The sequence below is a fragment of the Hyaena hyaena genome, unplaced genomic scaffold (assembly GCF_003009895.1).
Source record: "Hyaena hyaena isolate Hyena2069 unplaced genomic scaffold, ASM300989v1 scaffold_295, whole genome shotgun sequence".
Classification (NCBI taxonomy): domain Eukaryota; kingdom Metazoa; phylum Chordata; class Mammalia; order Carnivora; family Hyaenidae; genus Hyaena; species Hyaena hyaena.
The window spans coordinates 59,630-82,079 of NW_024080928.1; the positions used below are offsets into that span (position 1 = coordinate 59,630).

Here is a 22,450-nt window from a genome sequence, read left to right on the forward strand (position 1 = left end):
AAATTAGCAAAAATAATAAGAAAATGCCCAAAGTTGACAAGAGAAAGAAAAAAACACTTTCACTCACCTCTGAGGGGAGTGGAAATGGGTATGACTTTTTAAAATTTGTCAGGAAGGGAGTTAAGATGGCAGAGAAGTAGGGGGACCGGGATTTTCCTCGTCCCTCAAACACAGCTGTATTGAGGTCAGATCACTTGGAACACCCAGGAAATCAATCTGCGGAGTGGCAGAAGGATCTCCACGGTTGGAGGGAGACCGCTTGGCAGGATCGAAGTGCATGTATGTGAACTGTGGGAGATAAAACGGCATAGGCACGGAGGGGAGGGAACCCCTTCTGTGGAGAGACAAAAGGGAGAGAAAGAGAGAGGGGTTGTGAAAGTACGGCATCGAGTTAGTACAAGTGGAAAACCTCTCTGGACCACGGACTGGGGAAGGAGAAATACAGAGAGTGCCATGATCTTTTTTGCAAACAGCCTTAGGAGCTGAAACTCGGTTTTAGAAGAGGGCGACTTTCTCCAGAATGGAGCTGGAAGTGGTGGCGCGCACTATAAGGGAAAAGGGAGCCGGCCCAGAGTGCACAGCACAGTGTAGCGATCTCAGGGGCACAATGGGAGAGAACAGTCCCCTTCCCAGCATACTTTGGAAAGAGAGTTTATTGCCTCCCCAAGGACAAAAGACCCTGCAGCCGCAAGCCAAAGGCCTTTAATCATCAGGGCAGAGTGGCTCTACCCTGGTACACGGGAGAGGTGCCGCACCGGGCTGGGTCTTTTCAGACCTGGAGTTCTGAATTCCAGCTGAGCACCTAGAAGGCACAGGAGAACTGTGGAGTAGGACGAGCTGACCGCCCTCGCTATTCTATCAGCATGGGTTGAGATATCCAGTAAGGGGAGGAGAGACTGGGGTCTTGCCATTTTTCTCCCCAACATCAATAGGGTGGGACTTCAGAGAGCAGCACAGGGGCCCCCAGTGGAAACGGGACCCACTTAAACCAAACCCCACCCCTCTGTGCCTGACAACTGCTTATTTACTGGAGCAAGACTGACCAACCCAAAGCAGCTGGCATCCCCTGCAAACCAGCACAGCCACAAGTCCCAGGCACCAACAGACAATGCTTCTTTTTTTTTATTTACTATTTTATTTCATTTCATATTTCTTTCCTCCCTCTTTTTTCTTTTTTGGAATCAGGCTCATAGTTTCTGACTTGTTTTTGGTCAATTAATATTATATACATATTTTTTTAATCAGGCATTTTTATTCTCCTCTTTTTCCACCTTCTCTCTTTCTTCTTCATTTTCCTCTCTCTCTGGATTTAGCCTTACAGTTTTTGGATTCTCTGTTTGTATTTCTTTTCTGCCCTTTCGTTTTTCTCTTTTTATGGAATCAGGCTTCCCCCCTCCCTTTCCTTTTCCCCCCCCAGGGTTACTTCAACAAACAAATCAAAGCACACCTAGCTGAAGGTCCAAACATTCTACCACTACAAGTGAGGAGGAGCTCTGCAGAGGACTGACCAGCGGGGTAGAGCTGACAAAATGCAATGAAAGAGTGCATGCAACAAACAACAGAAACACTTCCTGGAGTGTCAAACCCTGGAAAGTGTATGACCCCTTTTTAATATAGTAGTATATACTCTCAGGTGCAGGACACATAACAAGCTTTTAAAACACACAAAAAATAGAAACTTAGCCAAAATGACAAAACAGAGGAATTCTCCCCAAAACAAAGTTCAAGAAATCATAGAGAAATGCTCAAAACAGATATAAACAATATATCTGAACAAAATTTAGAATAACTGTCATAAAACTAATATTGAAAAGAGCATAGATGACACACCAGAGAAACTCTTGCTACAGATATCAAAGACCTAAGAACTAGCCAGGATGAATTAAAAAATGCTATAACTGAGATGCAAAATAAACTAGATACAGTGACTGTGAAGATGGAAGAAGCAGAGAATAGGTGAAACATTAAGATAAAATTATGGCAAATAATAAAGCTGGGAAAAAAAGAGGGAATGGAGATTACTAGATCACGAAAAAAGATAATGAGAGAGCAAAGTGATTCCATGAAATGAAACAATATCTGAATCATAGGAGTGTCAGAAGAAGAGCTTGAGAAATGGACAGATGGTTTATTTGAACAGATTATAGCTGAGAACTTCACTAATCTGGGGAAGGAAACAGGCATCCGAATCCAAGAGGCAAAGAGAACTGCCTTCAAAATCAACAAAAAAGGTCAACACCATGGCATACCATAGTGAAACTGGCAAAATACAAAGATAAAGAGAGAATTCTGAAAGGAGACAGGGACAAAAGAGGCCTTAACCTACAAGGGTAGACACATAAGGGTGGTAGTAGACCTGTCCACTGAAATTTGGCAGGCCATAAAGAAGTGACAGGAAATAATCAATGTGCTGAATAGGAAAAATATGTAGCCAAGAATCCTTTCTCTGGCAAGGCTGTCATTCAGAATAGAAGGAGAGAGAAAAACTTTCCCAGATAAAAAAAAAACTAAAGGAGTTCATGACCACTAAATGAGCCCTGCAGGAGATCCTAAGGGGGACTCTGAAAGCCATATCTTTCTCACTATGAATGTAAACAGACTAAATGCCCCAGTCAAAAGACACAGGGTATCAGAATGGATTAAAAAAAACCCAAGATCCATCTATATGTTGCCTACAAGAAACTCATTTTAGACCTGAGGACACCTGCAGATTGAAAGTTACTAGAGAGAGAACCATCTATCATGCTAATGGGCATCAAAAGAAAGCCAGAGTAGCCACACTTATACCAGAAAAATCAGATTTTAAAACAAACACTATAAAAAGACATGAAGGGGATTATATGATAATTAAGGAGTCTATCCAACTAGGAGAGCTAAAAATTGTAAATATTTGTGCCCCCAACATGAGAGAACCTAAATATATAAATCAATGAAACACAAACATAAGCAAACTTACTGATAACAATACTGTAACTGTAGGAGGTTTTAATACTCCACTTACAGTAACGGACAGATCATCTAGGCAGAAAATCAATAAGGAAACAACAGCTCTGAATGACACACTGGACCAGATGGTCCTAACATATATTCAGAACAATTCATCCTAAAGCACCGGAATACACATTCTTCTCGAGTGCACATGGAACATTCTCCAAAACAGACCACATACTGGGTCACAAAACAGTCTTTAACATGTACAAAAAGACTGACATCATACCATGCATATTTTCAGATCACAATGCTATAAAACCTGAAATCAACCACAAGAAATCTGGAACGCACCTAAATACAGGGAGGTTAAAGAACATCCTACTAAAGAATGAATGGCTTAACCAGGAAATTAAAGAAGAAACTTGAAATATACATGGAGACATGGGGAAAAACTGAGAGCTTTCCCCCTGAAATTAGGAACACGACAGGGATGTCCACTCTCACCACTGTTGTTAAACACAGTGCTGGAACAATCACCAACAAAAGGAAATAAAAGGCATCAGAATTGGCAAAGAAGAAGTCAAACTTTTACTTTTCGCAGATGACATGATACTCTACATAGAAAACCTGACAGACTCCACCAGAAGTCTACTAGAACTGATCCATGAATTCAGCAAAATTGCAGGGTACAAAAATCAACATACAGAAATCAGTTGCATTTTTACAGACCAATAATGAAGCAACAGAAAGAGAAATCAAGACACTGATCCCATTCACAATTGCACAAAAAAACATAAAATACCTAGGAATAAACCTAACCAAGGATACAGGAGATCTGTATGATGAAAACTAAAAAAAAACTTAAGAAGGAAATTGAAGAAGACACAAAGAAATGGAAAAATATTCCATGTTCATGGATCGGAACAATAAATATTGTTAAAATGTCCTTACTACCGAAAGCAATCTACACATTCAGTGCAATCCCAATCAAAATTGCACCAGCATTCTTCTCAAAACTAGAACTATCCTAAAATTTGTATGGAACCACAACAGATCCCGAATAGCCAAAGCCATATTGAAGAAGAAAACCAAAACGGGAGGTATCACCATCCCAGACTTTAGCCTCTACTACAAAGCTGTAGTCATCAAGAAAGTATGGTATTGGCACAGAACAGACACATAGACCAATGGAATAGAATAGAGAACTCAGAATTGGACCGCAAACGTATGGCCAACTAATCTTCGACAAAGCAGGAAAGAGTATCCAATGGAAAAAAGACAGCCTCTTTAACAGATGGTGCTGGGAGAACTGGACAGCAACATGCAGAAGAATGAAACTAGATCACTTTCTCACACCATACACAAAAGTAAGCTCAAAATGGATAAAGGACCTGAATGTGAGACAGGAAACCATCAAAACCCTAGAGGAGAAAGCAGGAAACAACCTCCTTGACCTCAACCACAGCAATTTCTACTTGACACATTCCCAAAGGCAAGGGAATCAAGAGCAAAAGTGAACTATTGGGACCTCATCAAGATGAAAAGCTTCTGCATGGCAAAGGAAACAATCCATAAAACTAACAACCGACGGAATGGGAAAAGATAGTTGCAAATGACATATCAGATAAAGAGCTGGTATCCAAACTCTATAAGGAACTCACCAAACTCCACACCAAAAAACAAATAATCCAGTGAAGAAATGGGCAGAAGATAGGAACAGACACTTCTCCAAGGAGGACATCCAGATGGCCAACAGACACATAAAACGATGCTCAGTGTACCTCCTCATCAGGGAAATACAAATCAAAACCACACTGAGATACCACCTCACGCCAGTCAGAGTGGCTAATATGAACAAATCAGGAGACTCTAGATGCTGGTGAGGATGTGCAGAAATGGGCACCCTCCTACACTGTGGGTGGGAATGTAAACTGGTGCAGCCCCTCTGGAAAACAGTGTGGAGGTTCCTCAAAAAATTCACACTAGAACTCCCCTATGACCCAGCAATAGCACTGCTGGGAATTTACCCAAGGGATACAGGAGTGCTGATGCATAGGGGCACATGGACCCCAACGTTCATAGAAACTCTCAACGATAGCCAAAACATGGAAAGAGCCTAAGTGTCCATCAATTGACGAAGAGATCAAGAAGATGTGGTTTATCTATACAATGGAATACTACATGGCAATGAGAAAGAACGAAATCTGGCCATTTGTAGTAACGTGGATGGAACTTGAGGGTGTTATGCTGAGCGAAATAAGTCAGGTAGAGAAGGACAGATACCATACGTTTGCACGTATAGGAGGATTAGGAGGAACTTAACGGAGAACCATGGGGGAGGAGAAGGGGAAAAATAGTTGGGGAGAGGGAGGGAGGCAAACCACGAGAGACTCTTGAATGCTGAGAACTGAGGGTTGATGGGGATGGGAGAGAAGGGAAGGGGGGTGATAGGCATGGAGGAGGGCACTTGTTGGGATGAGTACTGGGTGTTATATGGAAACCAACCTGACAATTAGCGATTTAAGAAAAAATTAGAGAAAAAATGAAAGATTACAATCAGAAGAAAAATAATTAAATTTTTTAATTACATTTGTTTATTTTTGAGAGACAGAGAGAGCCAGAACACAAGTCCGGGGGCGGGTAGGCGGGCAGAGAGAGAGGGAGACACAGAATCTGAAGCAGGATGCTGGCTCGGAGCTGTCAGCACAGAGCCCGACACGGGGCTTGAACCCATGAACCGTGAGGTCATGACCTGAGCGGAAGTCGGATGCTTACTCGACTGAGCCACCTAGGCGCCCCAGAGGAAAAATAATTAGATTGACAGTTAAATTCTCAAAAGCAACAGAAATCAAAAGGTAAAAGAATGATATCTTGCATGTCCTGTAAGAAAATGGCTGTCAACCTAGAATTCTACACCCTGACAAAATATCTTTCAAGGGAGGAGTTGGAATGACATATTCAGATGAACATACAATGAGAGGGCATGCCACCAGCAGACCCTTTCCTCACTAAAGAAAAATCTGAAGGATCTACCTCAGACAGAAGAAAATTACTCTCAAATGAAAGGTCTGAGATACTAAGAAGGTATGAACAGTAAAGAACACTTTCAATATGCTGGTGAATCTCAACAAATACTGACTATATGAACAATAATAATAGCTAATAGTATTCCTATAAAAGATGTAACTAATTAAAATATACAACAGTAACAACGTGACTTGAAGGGGCAAATGGGTATTCTAAGTTCCTTTTACTATCTTAGTACAGAATAAAGATACTGATCAATTTCAGAATTCCATTAATGTAAGAAAGCATGTTAAAATTTCTAGAGTATTAAAAGAACAAAAAACATAATGTATAACTTTCAAACCAGAAAAGGGGGTAAATGGAATAAGAAAAAATACCCAAAAAGGACAAGAAAGGAAATAAAACATAAAAAAGGCAGGACAAATAAAAAGCTCAAAATAAGGTTGCATACTGAAAACCAAATATATCTGTAATCACAATAAATACAAATAGATTAAAACCTTCAGTTAAAAGACAGACTGGCTGACTGGCCAAAAAATCAAAATCCACCTATTTGAAAGAAATGTATCTGTTCAGTTAAGAATAGATAAATGTTGAACATTGGAGAGAGAACAAGAACACCAACCAAACAAAAGCTGGTATAGCTACATTAATATAAGATAAAGCAATTTTAAGGTATAAAAAAGAGGATTACTACAGAAGGTTCAACTGACCAGGAAGTTATAACAGTTCAAAATTTGTACACACCTGATAATGTTGCCACAAAATAGATAAAACATAAACACTAGAAGAACTATAAGCAAAAATGGACTTTTTTTGGTCATAACAGACCCTACAGGGGAAGAAAACCATTCGAATTACAGCAAACTTCTCATCAGAAACCTTGAAAGCCAGAAGGAAGTTGCACTACATTTTTTAAGTACCGAAAGAGCTGTCAACCTAGAAGTCTATATCCAGCAACTATCCTTCAAGTATGAAAAGGAAATAAAGACATTCTTAGATGGCGTAAGGCTAAGAATTTGTTGACAGCTGACCTACCTAAAAGAATGAGTAAAAGAAGTTCTCTAAACAGAAAGGAAATGATTAAAAAAAAAAAAAAACAACTGAAGATCAGGAAGAAAGAACTGAAATGGTGAAACTGTGGGTAAATACAATACTTTCCTTCTCCTGAGTTTTTAAATTATGTTTAATGGTTTAACAAAAATTAACACTGCCCAATGCCATTTTCAATGAATGTAGAGGAAATATTTAAGATAATTCTATTATGAATGTGGGAGGGTAAAGGGATATAAATTGAGGGAAGGTTTCTAAAATTCACTTTAACTGGTGAAATGTCTAGTGGGGTAAAGGACAGAGGAGGCGGATCTCAGAAAGTAACAGTGAAACCACATTTTAAAAAAACACTTTGCATCTGCTATTTACTCAGCTCTCTAAATCCGGCTTTGCAAATAGTCGAGTAACCATGTTTTTACTTAAGACCACTAATGAGCTCTCCTCTTTCATGTTGTACTTGACAGTGCTGAATACTTACTCCTTAAAATATTTAAGTCTCCTGTTGTTGGGGAAACCCATCTAATAACTCTCCTACATTTATGTATACTTTTGCTCAGTGCCCTAAGTTGATTTCTATCTTCTACTCATCCTTTATTTTTGTGTTTCTCACAGTTTGGGCCTCAAACCATGTGCAATGGAAACACCTGAGCTCCATTCTGGACCTATTAATTCAGAATCCCTGGGTATGAGCTCCAGGTTATTAGCCTTTGAATAAGCTCGCCCTAGCAGGTGATTCAAGTATGAAAATTGTTTTAAATATTGACTCACAAGGTTCTTTCCCTGATCCTCTTCTACTTCTACCTGTTACACATCCACAATTAAAACTACACCCAGGGATGCCTGGGTGGCTCTACTGGTTAAGTGTTCCACTTTGGCTAAGGTTATAATCTCACGGTTTGTGGGTTCAAGTCCCACACTGGGCTCTGTGCTGACAGTATGGAGCCTGCTTGGGATTCTTTCTCCCTCTTTCTCTGCCCCTTCCCTACTCATGCTTTCTCACTCTCCCAAAATAGATAAACTTAAACACACACACACACACACACACAACTTCCCCACTTACTGCTATTAATTGGATGTGTAGCTGCCTACCTCCCACTCTCAGCCACTGCCAATACCTATAATCCCACGTGATACAGAATATTTACTTGAATGAGCCTGATGACTCTCAAATCTGCTTTGCCAATTCAGACCCTATCTCTTTTAGGCTCCATACCTGCATGTGCTGCTATCCAATATCCTAAAGTTACCCTGAATTAGTTAGGATTAAGTTCAGTTAACAGTAACAGAAAAACCTGTAAGAATATTGGTTTATATAGCAGAGAAGTTTATTTCTCTCAAATAACAGTCTGGAGGGGCACCTGGGTGGCTCAGTTGGTTAAGCGTCAGACTACAACTCAGGTCATGATCTCACGGCTCGTGGGTTCAAGCCCTGCATCGGGCTTCATGCTGACAGCTCAGAGCCTAGAGCCTGCTTCAGATCCTATATCTCCCTCTCTCTCTCTGCCCGTCCCCTGCTCACACTCTCTCACTCTCTCAAATATAAACATTAAAAAAAATTTTTTTTTAAATAATAGCCTGGAAGAGGCCAGTACGAAAATTCTGCTCCACAAAATTCTCAGGGACTCTGGCTCCTTTCTGCTTTCTAATCCACAAAGCTTAGAATATGGTCCCAGTTCATGGTTCAAGATGGAACTCCACCAAAACAAGCACACTCCTAGCAGCATGATAGAAACAGAAAGATGGAACTGAGAAAGGTACATTGATCTCTCTCTAATACACTTTTTGGAAGTAGAACATATGACCTGTACTTTTATCTCATTGACCAGGACTTAGTCTCATGGCCATATATAACTGCTAGGGAGGCTGTAAATACAGTCTTCATGTTAGGTACCTGAATTGTGTTACTAAGAAAAAAAGGGAGACCAGAAAGTGAAAGACAACAGCATTCTTGGCCACACATTCCAAAGTTACCAAGTTCCAAACCGAACTCCCTAGTTCTCAGGATATACTGTGCAATTTTATAGCTTTGTGATGTGTCTACCCTACCTTTATCTCCACTCTGCCAGGCAAACTCCTTTTCCTCTCTTAATACATCATGTATCTTTCTGTGAAGCTTTCCTTTACCCAACCACCATTCCCTCCAGCCTAAACAGACTGGATGTCTTTGGGCCACTTTTGTATCTAGCATACAACTCTACTTTTGCATAGTTAATTCTGGATCATATATATTTTTTAAAGTCTATCCTCCATTCATCTGTCTTCCGCTAGAAGATAAACTCCCTGAAGGCAGAGACTGCCTCAGTATCATATACACATAGATCTGTAGCATACTACATTTCACAAAAATCAGCAATTGACATCTGCTTCCTAGAATTATGGCAGCAGGGAACTGATAAAATAAGTACCTAATAAAAAGGATGTTATGGTATGTAGTATTATAATATAATGGGATGTGTTAAGAGTCCCAAATCATAGAAGATTCTAACAGCAGTTCCAAGAATATGGCTATATGCTTTTATCTAGCCACTGCTCTCATCCAGCACACATTACTCATTTTCTACACTCATCTTTCTTTTTTTCTGGTACAAATAAATAAATTTTAGTTGGATAAATTTTAAGTATGTTTACATTTGATTATACAAATTTTGTATTTAACTTAGGTCAATTATTAGGTTCTGTGCTTAGATCCCACTTAAATCTCAGCAGTTATTCTATCAGAGAAGACTAGTTTAGGAAAGTTTAAAGCCTTTGGAAGAGTCACTGAGGAGCCTCAATATTTTGATGATTTTTCTCTGAAAGAAAATATCTAGATGATCATAGTATTCAATTTAGGAAGCAAAGCATTAAAACTGATAAACACTTGTTTATAATAACATATTAATCTACGATTGCTTCCATAGCATAACATTTTAACTGATGGGGAGATTTTACTTTTAAGACCATCAAAGTATTGGGGTGCCTGGGTGACTCAGTCAGTTAAGCCTCCAACTTTAGCTCAGGTCATGATCTCACAGCTTGTGGGTCTGAGCCCCACACTGGTATCTGTGCTGACAGCTCAGAGCCTGGAGCCTGCTTTGGATTCTGTGTCTCCCTCTCTCTCTGCCCCTCCCCTGTTCACACTCTGTCTCTGTCAAAGATAAATATTAAAAATTTTAAGTAAAAAAAGACTATCAAATGCTCAGCGTCCCTCATCATCAGGGAAATACAAATCAAAACCACACTGAGATATCACCTCACGCCGGTCAGAGTGGCTAATATGAACAAATCAGGAGACTAGAGGCTGGCGAGGATGTGCAGAAATGGGCACCCTCCTACACTGTGGGTGGGAATGTAAACTGGTGCAGCCCCTCTGGAAAACAGTGTGGAGGTTCCTCAAAAAATTCACACTAGAACTCCCCTCACTGCTGGGAATTTACCCAAGGGATACAGGAGTGCTGATGCATAGGGGCACATGGACCCCAACGTTCATAGAAACACTCTCAACGATAGCCAAAACATGGAAAGAGCCTAAGTGTCCATCAATGGACGAATGGATCAAGAAGATGTGGTTTATCTATACAATGGAATACTACATGGCAATGAGAAACAATGAAATCTGGCCATGTGTAACAACATGGATGGAGCTTGAGGGTGTTATGCTGAGTGAAATAAGTCAGGCAGAGAAGGACAGATACCACATGTTTGCACGTATAGGTGGATCAGGAGGAACTTAACGGAGGACCATGAGGGAGGAAAAGGGGAAAAATAGTGGGGGAGAGGGAGGGAGGCAAACCATGAGAGACTCTTGAATGCTGAGAACAAACTGAGGGCTGATGGGGGTGGGGGAGAGGGGAAGGGGGTGATGAGTATGGAGGAGGGCACTTGTTGGGATGAGCACTGGGTGTTATACGGAAATCAATTTGACAATAAAATATTTAAGAAAATAAAAGACTATCAAATTATCAATTTGACTTAAAAAAATTGACCTAAAGTGTGCAGAATATATATATATATATGAGTTAAGCCTAACCTTTTAAAAACTATTGGAGGGGTGCCTGGGTGGCTCAGTCGGTTAAGCATCTGACTTCAGCTCCAGTCATGACCTCGCAGTCCATGGGTTTGAGCCCTAGGTCAGCCTCTGAACCTGGTGCCTGCTTCAGATCCTGTGTCTCCCTCTCTCTCTCTCTCTCTGCCCCTCCCCTATTCTCTCTCAAAAATAAACATTAAAATAATTTTTTGAAAAAAAATTAAAAAAGAACACCATCTCTGAGATATAAACAGTGGAATACTATATGTAATTTTAAATTGAATATCAACTACAAAGATAGCTAAGCACCCCAAAATGCCTACAGTAGCTAGGCTTCAATGGTCCAAGTGTGACTTGTAGTTTGCCCATATTCTCCAATGTGGACTGTCAATTCAGATTATGATGCTGAGTTGGTCCTCAAGAAATCTAATTTACCTTCTTCTACCTCCAGTTCTCTAGCCTAGACAGTGCCCTCACTATTCTGTCTGCTGCTCCAGTTGCAAATGAAGTCCTAACCTCAATGCTAGTATCAATCAGATCTAACTTCAATAAAATAAAGAAAAACACATAGTTACTTATTATCTTACCATGAGTTCCAGGTGGTTGTAATACATCTCCTGTCAGTCGACACCACCCAACTGGGAAAATATCTCGACAATCGTACTTGCACCAATAATCAAAAGCTCCACTCCAGCCATCAAATGTGATGTAAATTTCATCTCCTTTAACATCTCCAACAGTTGCAGGGCAGATCATATAAGGGTTCTTTTTATCAATGGCTTCAAGTTTCATCCCTACTTTGAAATTGTTTAGAGGTGGCTTTGGTGGTTCCTACCAAAAGATTAAAAAAAAAAAAAAGTTTTTGTTAAGATTCAGTAAGAGGAATTTACTCAATTGTATTCTTACAATCTTTATCAACCAAAAATTAAACTCCATGAAAACAGTTGTCAGAGATCTCTCTGAAACTGTGCTCTACAACATCTCACTTACTCTGGAGCAGAATCAAGAACCTGGAAGGAAACAAACCCAGACTGATAGTACTTCATTTATTCATTTAAGAAATAGGTGTTATGTACTAGGTACCAGAAATTTAGGATTCACAGGCGAACAAAAAATATCAAAGATCCTTGTTCTGGTGGAGCTTACCTTCTAGTGGTTGTGGTAGTAGTGACTGGGGTGCGGGTGAGGGAAAAGAGAGAGAAGACAACAAGAAATTTTAAAAGAGTGAATCAAATAAATCCAATAAATGTGTAAATTACAGGGTATGTTGAAAGCTGATAAGTCCAAAGGAAAAGGGGCGCATGGGTGGCTCAGGCAGTTAAACACCCAACTCTTGGTTTTGTCTTAGGTCATGATCTCATGGTTCGTGAGTTCGAGCCCCACATTGGGCTCTGTGCTGATGGTGTGGAGACTGCTTGGGATTTTTTCTCCCTCTCTCTCTCTGCCCCTCTCCTGCTTTCTCTCTCTCTCTCTCTCTCTCTCTCTGTCAAAATAAATAAATAAAAAAAAAACAAAAAGGAACAGCACCAGATAACATCCAAAAAATAAAACAAACAAACAAAAATAACCCAAACACCTCCAAGTATAAAATGCAGACACAAGAACATGAAAGTCATAAAGCTTGGGGTCATTTATGATATTCAATCCAGAAATCAATATTTAAAAAGCATCCTTTAGTTACCAAAATTTAAACCATGCAAATGCTAACAGGATTCTTAGAAAGTCTAAGTGCTATGTTAAAAGCAACACCTTTTCTTTCTATTTGGCTTTTATCATAGTAAATAAACAGCACCATCATCAACCCAGTCACTCAAGCCAGAAGCCCGGAAATAGCCCTAGACCAGGGGTTATCAGCCCAACTGAACATCAAAATCACTTGGTACGACACACCCAGGATTTTTATTTAATTTCTCTGGAGTGGGGCCCAGGCATCAGCACACATTAATTCTCCAGATGATCCTAATGTGCATCCAAGGCTGAGAACTACCAAGCCAGATGCATCATTTTCCCCTTAACACTCACATTCAAAAACTACAACCTGCCAATTCTATCACTTAGATCTCCAGAATTCTGTAATGACATTAAATGTTAACCCTCAATTCTTCAGTATATGCCAGGCACTGTTGTAAATGTTTTAATTCTCACAACAATCCTATAAAGTCAATGCAATTATTATCCCCATTTTATAGATGATAAAATTAATGCACAATTGCCTAAGAATATGAGAGCTGGAGCTAGATCTTAAACATAGGCAGACAACTCCTTGGAGCATCCTACCACATGACCTGCCTGGACAACTCCAACTGATTGACTTCAAAGCCCAGCTCTTCTGGTCTCCGTAAGGCTTCTCTGGCCAATTCCTGCCCACTTCTAGGCACCCTCAAAGGAGATGCTCTTGCCTTCAACTGAAAAACTACCCTTGAAACGTGTTCACTCCTCTGAGACCAAGGGATTCTCAAAAGCAGATACATCTTATTCATATTGCGATTTCCAGTAGAGTACTCAACAGCAAGATTTTTTCAAAAAATTGAATTAACCAAGTAATCACCTGAAGAACAGTAAACAAGCTTTAAAGTAATTCAAGTAATTCTTTCACCGAGATATAATTTAAACACATATCTGGTAGGTTTTCTTTTTTAAATGTCCCTTTTAACCCATCTCATCGTCCTGTACTTTTCCAGTGATATCCCTTATACCCCTGAAGTCTTAAAAGTTCCTTAATTATTAGCCTTCAAAGTCCTTTTAATTACATAATCTTAATTTGATTCTTAAAAATCACCCTAAAGTCAGCAGGGCAAAAGTTAGCTTAGTCAAAGATCAAAGGTATTTGATAAATAAGTAGCTGGTTACGTAAGAAGCAGAGTTACATACTGCCACTTCATGAAGGGGCTAAAGGTCAACTAACTGTTACTATATATGGAAGGAAAAGAGGGAGGTAGATTTAACAAAGGATAACATTGGCAGTTGATAAATTTATCCTACACATTCACAGAATGGAGAAAGCTTTAAAAGCACACTTAAGTTTCTTAGGCTCTTACACTGTCATATAACCAAATATGAGTAAGACTTTCTATAGCAAAACGAACTAAATTCAAATGGCAATATACATTTTCTGCTACAAAAGACAGGAATGAGCAGAAAAACAGAATTTTAAGATTCAAATATATGATCTAAAAAGATATCCCAAATGTGACAGTATGTCATCAACGCCACTATTAGCTGACAAGTAACAAAAATCAGACAATGATAATGGACAAAATGCAATTTATTCTCTGAAGATTTTTACACTGTTTATTAATTCTTCTAAATTTCATGAATACTCTAACAAAGTTACTTATATCTGTATTACCATATAAATAAATATAACAGAGCTTTGGTGGAAGAAAACAAATATTTATTTTCTTAAAAAATCAAAGGAACTACTCTTTTTCATAAATAAATGAGAGGGTTTTATCTCAAAACAAGCTACCTCCAGATTTAGATAATTGGCAAAATAGTACCCTCTGCTGTCCACAAAAGGTAATAATATAAAGTTGCTTTTAAATATTTTTTTAGTTTTTTAGTTTATTTTGGGGGTGGGGTACAGACAGAGAGAGAGGGAGAAAGAGAATCCCAAGCAGGCTCTGCACTGTCAGCATGGAGCCTAATGCGGGGCTCAAATTCAAAAACCATGAGATCATGAACTGAGCCAAAATCCAGAGTCAAGACAGTTGATTGACTGAGCCACCTAGGCACCCCTTAAATGCTTTTAAAGAATATGGTTTGTCATCATCAGTTCTTGAATGACTTCCTAAACACAAAGATATAATTTGTAGGGGCACCTGGCTGGCTTAGTTGGTAGACCATGTGACTCAATCTCAGGTTTGTGAGTTCAAGCCTCACATTGGGCCCTAGAGCTTACTTAAAAAAAAAAAAAAAAAAGATATAATTTACAAAAGCAATAGCTAAAATAAACAAGGGCTCATTCTTTTTTACTATGAGGAAAAAAAAAATGATTCTTTCCTAGAAGATGACCAGTAAAGAATGCTCTTTTAATCTCTCTCCTTGCCCATCTACCTACAATACACTTCTCCTTAAAGGCTATTTCTTTTCATATCCCACAGACTCTGAGGCCTCCCTTTCCATTAGCATGTACAACTATCAAACATAGTATATACTTTACTTATTTTGCATGGTTTATTATGCATTTGCCCAGCTAGAAGGCAAGCCTCATAGGGACAGGTTTTTTTACTGTCTTATTTATGGCTATATTCCCAGAGTCTACCTCTGATCACAAACTCTTATCCTCAACTTTTATTTCCTTACTTTTAATGAACTATTTCTTTGACCTCATCAAAAATTCTAGTCCTTTAAACTTCACTTATTCATTCACAAATATTTACTAAGTGCCTACTACATATCAGACACTAGTGAAGGTTCCAGATATACAATAAATGGCAAAACAAACAAAAATCCCATCCTTGTGGTGCTCACGTGCTAGTAAAGAGAAAGACGAGAAACAATAATGAAAGCAAAATATACTCTATGTTAGAAATGATAAGTGTGGGGAGTCTGGCCGGTTCAGTCGGTTAAGCATCCAACTCTTGGTTTCAGCTCAGGTCATGATCTCACAGTCTCAAGTTTAAGCCCCATGTGGTGTGAGGTGCCAGCATAGAGCTTGCTTGGAATTCTCTCTCTCTGCCCCTCCTCCACTCGTGCTGTCTCTGTCTCTCTCAAAATAAATAAATAAACTTAAAAAAATTTTTTTAAAGAAATAAGTGCTATGCAAAAAAAGAAAATAAAGCAGAGTGAGATCCAGAGAAAAATGTAAGGAAGGGTTGTGCAAAACTTTAAATATGGTAATCAGAACAAGCCTCAGATGTAGGGGAACATGTGAACAGAACCCTAAAGGTGATTATTAACCACAGTTACCTACAGGAAGAGAACTCCAGACCGAACAGCTAGGGCCAAAGCCCTAAAGCAGGATATGAGTCCATAAGAAATCCATAAGATTTCACTCATGTGGAATTTAAGAAACAAAACAAATGAACAAAGAAAAAAAAGACCAAAAAAAAAAAACTCCAAAAACAAAAAAACACCAGACTCTTAGAGAACTGGCAGCTGCCAGAGAGGAGATGGGTGAAAAAGATAAAGGGATTAAGAGTACATTTATTTTGGGGCACCTGGGTGGCTCAGTTAGTTGATTAGCATCTGACTCTGGACTTCAGCTCAGGTCATGATCTCACTGTGAGTTCAAGCCCTGCGTCTGGCTCTGTGCTGACAGTGAGAAGCCTCCTTGGGATTCTCTTTCTCTCTCCCTTCTTCTTTCTTTGCCTCTCCCCTACTCGGGCTTTCTCTCTTTCTTTCAAAAAAAAAATAAACTTTTTATTTATTTATTTTTGAGAGAGAATGGGAGTGAGTGAGGGGTAGAGAGACAGAAAAGAATCCAATGAGGTGCAAAGAGAGTGGGAGACAGAGTGCAGAGCCTGGAACAGGGAAAGTGGGGTTCAAACTCACAAACTGTGAGATCATAATCTGAGCCAAAGTCAGATTCTTCACTGACTGAGCCACCCAGGAGCCCCATAAATAAACTTTAAAAAAAAAAAAAAAGACTACACTTATCTTTAAACTTTCTTTTTTAGTGTTTGTTTATTTTTGAGGGGGAGTGCACACTTAAGAGGGCATGTGAGTGGGGGAGATGTAGAGAGAAGGGGGACAGAGGATCCAAAACCCACTCTATGCTGACAGCAGAGAGCTGGAACTCACAACCGTAAGACCATGACCTGAGCTGAAGTCAGACGCTTAACCCACTGAACCACCCAGACGCCCCAAACTCTTTTTTTTTAAAGTTTATTTATTTATTTTTGAAAGACAGAGAGAGAGCGCATGTGCACGAGAGTGGGGGAGGGGCAGAGAGAGAGGGAAAGAGAGAATCCCAAGCAGGCTCTGCGCTATCAGTGCAGAGCCAGACAAGGGCCTTAAACTCACAAACCATGAGATCGTAAACCAAAATCAAGAGTTGGATATTTAAAGGACTGAGGCACCCAGGCCCACAAAAGTACACTTACCTTGATAATCAGCACTGTAAAATCTATAAAACTGTTGAATCATTCAAAAAAAAACTGCAATATCTACCATTCTTGATATGAATAATTGTTTACCTTGTTTTGTTTTTCTTAAGTAGGCTCCATGCCCAGCAGGAAGCCTAAAGCAGGGCTTGAAATCAAGACCCTGAGATCAAGACTTCAGCCGAGATCAAGAACTGGATGCTCAACCAACTGACTGAACCACCCAGGCACCCCTTGATATGAATAACTGCAATAATATTTGGCTGAGAAAACAATTAGGACAGAGGGTGAGAAAAAAATATTTTGACCCATAATTTAACTAAAACTTGGCTTTTTTCCACTGTTTCTTAACATAGTGTACTCTTTCAACATTTTCTCAAGAGCATAAATTATTTTTGGAATTTTCCTGCCTTCGTTATATAACAAGTATTTCCTTATAACAAACTCTTTTTGATGACTGTTTTTAACATTCTTTTACTTCTGAAACCAAATCTCTCTAAGTAACTTTCAAGTGGTTTTTTGGACCATCATCATTTTCTCCAATGTCAAAGGATGACTAATACAGCAAAGTGAGGGAAAGCTTCACTTCTGAAGGTAAATAAAAAAGAGCAATGAACATTTGCTTCTAGTAGAGCATTCTTTTCATATCTAAGGTCTGGAAAGGGGGTACAAATTCATTTTGACTACTGACTATAATTGAGACTTTTTTATGACTTGCTGTTATGGATTGAATTGTGTCCCCCACCCCTGCCAAATTCATGTTTAAATCCTAACCCCCTGTACCTTAGAATGTGATTTCATTTGGAGACAGGGTCTTTAAAGAGGTAATTAAGTTAAAATGAGGTTATTAGGGTGGGGCCTAATCCAAGGGGGAGGAAAGTACAACACACACAGATTATTAAAAGTCAAGGAGAGAGGCCTCAAAAGAAACAAAGCCTGCTGACATCTTGATCTCAGACTTTAAGCCTCCAGAGCTGTAAGAAAATAAATTTCTGTTGTTTAAGCCACTGTAATGAACTGAATGATACCTTCCCTAATTCATAAATTTGTCCTAAATACCCAAAGTCACTTTATTTAAAGACAGGGCCTTTAAGGAGGTAACAAAGATTAAGTGAGGTCCTAATGGTGGGGCCCTAATCCAATAGGACTGGTGTCCTTATAAGAGGAAGAGAAACCAGACATACCTCCCCTTCCCCACGTGCACAGAGAAGAGGCCATGTGAGGACACAGCAAAAAGGTAGCCATCTATAAGCTGAGCAGAAGCCTCACCAAAAACCAACCCTGATGGCCCTTTGATTTTGGACTTCCAGCTCCAAGAATTGTGAAAAATTAAATTTCTATTGGTTAAGCTATCTAGTCTGTGGTCATTTAAATGCTCCTATTAAAACAATAAAACGAGAGAGAGAGAGAGAGAACAAGAGAGAGAGAGCGCGCGCATGCAGGGGTAAGCAGGAGAGAGGGGGTAGAGGGATAACGGGAAAAGGGGAGACGATCAGAGAGAGGGGGAAGAGAGGGAGAGAGAATCTTAAACAAGCTTCATGCTCAGTGCAGAGCCCAACATGGGGCTCGATCCCACAACCCTGGGATCATGACGTCAGTCAAAATCAAGAGTCAAATGCTCAATTGACTGAGCCACCCAGGTTCCCCGATGGAAGTTTTTTATAACATCTTTCTTACCTCCTTGAACAATGTTGCAGGTGCCATTTCAGATCCATTCAGTGTTCGTAACAGGAACATTGGCCAAGATGATGCATTCATTTGGTACCCTATTTTATAAAATAAATCAGCATGAAAAAGACTTCCTATGATATTATAGCAAGATGGCATAAAAAAAAGGTTTTGTTTAAAATTCTTCTCCAGAGAATGTCCTTCTTACCAAGAAACCCAGGAAATGGGCAAGAGGAGTAGATACACCTTCCAATAAGTTCTATCGTACCCACTGTACTATTTGGCGACAATGCTACAGCAGGGGTAGAAACTCTCATTTTAGAGAAGGCACTAGCTAGAGTTCACCAACAAACACATAAGTACATTAGGAATGGGCCATAATACTATGGGTGACCCAAGCCAAAACCCAGAAGAGCTTTCAGTCCCTACTAATAGCCACACAAGCATGGCAAAGGCTGCAAAAGACTTCCAGTCTCTCTTTTTCCTCAGGGTCCCTGCCTCATTTTCCTTTCAAAAAAAGACAGTTTTCTGTGAAACTCAGCAAATGTACACTTAGGATGGTGCATTTCATTGTATATAAATTTTACCTCAAAATCTTAAAAAACTGCAAATAAACACTGAACTCTAGTTAATGATATGCATGCTAAAGTATTTAGGGGAGATGTACTGACATCAGTAACTTACTCTAAAATGCATTTATAAGTAAGATAGATTGATGAATCAATAGAAGGGCAGATACACAGGTAAGTGATAAAGCAAGTATGGAAAATGACAATGACAGAATCTAGGTAATGGGTATGTGGGTGTTCACTGTAAAATTCTTTCACCTTTTCTATATTTGAAATTTTTCATACATTAGGAAAAAAAGACAGCTCTCCCTTTAGCAATCTTTATACACATTAAAGATGATTTCCTCTTAGAATTTGTATCAGATGTAATCAAAAGAGACTCAACAGGTGTCTTTTTTGGAGAGCTCATCAATTAATTGTGGATATCACAGCATCTGCATGTGCAACAGGGAGAAGAGAGGTCTGCTAGTTTTATTGCTTTCTGGGGGCAATCTGTTTCATGCAACACTTGCCTGCCCTGATACCAGAATTAAAGAGAACTTGGCATGCATCCCTGATGGATACATGCATTAAGACAGGGAGGCATACGAATCAGTGGCAATCACTGGCACTTGGTCCATCAATAGTATAAACATGCACAAGAGTTCAGACAGAAAGTCACCCTATAATAATCCTGTACCAAAATCTCCTTAATTGACCAGGGAAAATAACTGTTGTTAGGGAAAAAATGGGGACAGGGGAGTTATTATATACTCCCTTACAATAAATCAGTATTATTAGTTATATCTAATAAATAATCATCCACAACGTGGATCTGCCACGTTGTGGTTACAATATTGCATAACAGTCATTCTCTGGTCCTTATGCCTTTTTCTTAACCCCCATCTTATCCTCTTGCATTATGCAATCATTATCATCACCATCATCTTAATTTGATATTTTTCTTAATTAATTGCCTAAAGTCAAACATAGATTAAAAGGTCAAAAATAGATGAAAGTGCATACAAAAATTCAAACACAGGGGCTCCTGGGTGGCTCACTCGGTTAAGTGTCCAACTCTTGGTTTTGGCGCAGGTCATGACTCATGGTTCATGAGTTTGAGGCCCTCATCAGGGTCCAAGCTGGCTGTGCGGAGCCTGCTTGGGATTCTCTCTCTCTCCCTTTTACTCTGTCCCTCCCCTGCTTGTGTGTGCTCACTCTCTCAAAATAAACTTAAAAATAAATACATACATACAAACATAAAATAAAAATTCAAACACAGATAAACTAATCTATAATGTTACGAAGTCTAGACAGGGGTACCTTTGGGAATGGGAGGTTTATAACTGGGGATCAGCAGGAGTAGGGTTTCTGGGGTGCTGATAATGTTCTGTTTCTTGATTTGGGTGATGGTTATATATAGATGTGTTGATTTATAAGCTGTACACTTATGATTTATACACTTTTCTGTTTGTATGCTAAAACTTTAAAAGTTCTTTTAAATAATAACCTTTAAGGTTTAAATAACCTTTTAAAAAAGAACACCAAATAAGTTGTGTTATATTAAAATGGAAACTAAACTATTCAAAAACACCTAATGAGAAGATTGGCAAAAACTGTGTATTTTTAATATGTACTATCAAAATATATATTGATCAGCATGTACTACTATGTACTTCACATTTTTAATTAATAAAATAAACTCCAAAAGTAATTTGAAAAAGGAATGATCATAAATCTGGCTATGTGTTTGAAATGTTGACAATCACAATAGCTGTGCTTCCTTTAAATAAAATACAAAAACATATTACCATTTATAAACAGAAATCAAATCCAAACAGGGAAGCACTAAGCCTCAGGTTTACACTTCCATCTCTTATAGAATTCTGTATGATTTCAGAGATATTATAAAAATAAACAAAATAACATAAATGATATGAAGAAATAAAAGAAAGCAAAAAGTAGAAAACGCACACACACCCTAAACCACCCTCTTGAAAAAACACATCTCTAATTAGTTTTTTTAAATATTTTAAACCAAATTAGGAATGATTAACAATTAGAGCAAGGAAAGTATAAAAATATATTGCTAAAAGAGTGGTTATTATTTTTTTCTAAAGATTTTAAGTAATCTCTATACCCAACATGGGGTTCAAACTCACAATCCCCAAATCAAGAGTTGCATGCTCTTCCAACTAAGCCAGTCAGGCACCCCAAGAGTGGTTATTATTAATATTTTAAATTCTGGACTCCCAGGAAATTTTTAACTAGTAGGAGACCAAAAAAATCCATTTCCTCATTGTGCTTTACAACAGAGAATTTTCATTTCAGCATTGTAAAGAAGAAACAAAAACCAATATCCACCATTCCCTCACAGATAGCAGAATAAAGGAGATCATTTATTTTCTACAGAATATCAGAGTACATCTAAATATTAAGAGAGAACTATCTTGCCCCAAATTGGAGTCACCTACTTTTTACCTTTTAAAAACTCAAACTTGAGGGGCGCCTGGGTGGCTTAGTCGGTTAAGCGTCCGACTTTCGCTTAGGTCATGATCTCGCGGTTTGTGGGTTCGGGCCCCGCGTCGGGCTCTGTGCTGACTGCCAGTTCAGAGCCTGGAGCCTGTTTCAGAGTCTGTCACTCCCTCTCTCTCTGACCCTCCCCTGCTCACGCTGTCTCTCTCTCTCTCCTAGAAATAAATAAAACATTAAAAAATTAAAAAAAAAAAAAACCTCAAACTTGAGAGCTTTGTACTTAAAAACCTTTGCTTGTAAATTTCCATCAATCTCCTCCTTTTCAAAGTACTGATCCTTACCTCACTATGATTTCCTCCCACTGTAGATATAACAAAATTTTCAAGTTTGAAACTGGAGTCTGGATGTGGAATCATACTCTTTCCCTGTGCACATCCCCATGGTGAAAATGCTGAATGGCTCAATGGACAATAATAAGTGAAGAAGTGACTTGTAACAAATGCTACAAACTTCTTCCCTAGAAGGGTTTCTGAATCTGTAACCTAGTAGAGCTGTTTTTGACATTTCAAGTTTGAAGAAAGCATATGTCTTGCCCTGGAGTGGGAAACCTTCAGCATACATACATATGCCAAACGTGTATTTAAGTAAACTCTGTAACATATGGTACTGAGTTCCTCTCTCATACATTCTCCACA

At 38.9% G+C, this 22,450-nt stretch overlaps 1 protein-coding gene across 1 annotated transcript in view; it reads right to left on the reverse strand.

Moving 5' to 3' along the window:
* SCML2 (Scm polycomb group protein like 2) overlaps positions 1 to 22,450 on the reverse strand; it is an 86,427-nt gene that overhangs the window by 55,244 nt on the left and 8,733 nt on the right. The window contains exons 4-5 of the mRNA XM_039247404.1: positions 18,742 to 18,830; positions 11,605 to 11,848 (exon numbers count right to left, since the gene is read on the reverse strand). Of these exons, the coding sequence (XP_039103335.1) occupies positions 11,605 to 11,848; positions 18,742 to 18,830 (333 nt within the window). The remainder of the gene's footprint in view (positions 1 to 11,604; positions 11,849 to 18,741; positions 18,831 to 22,450) is intronic.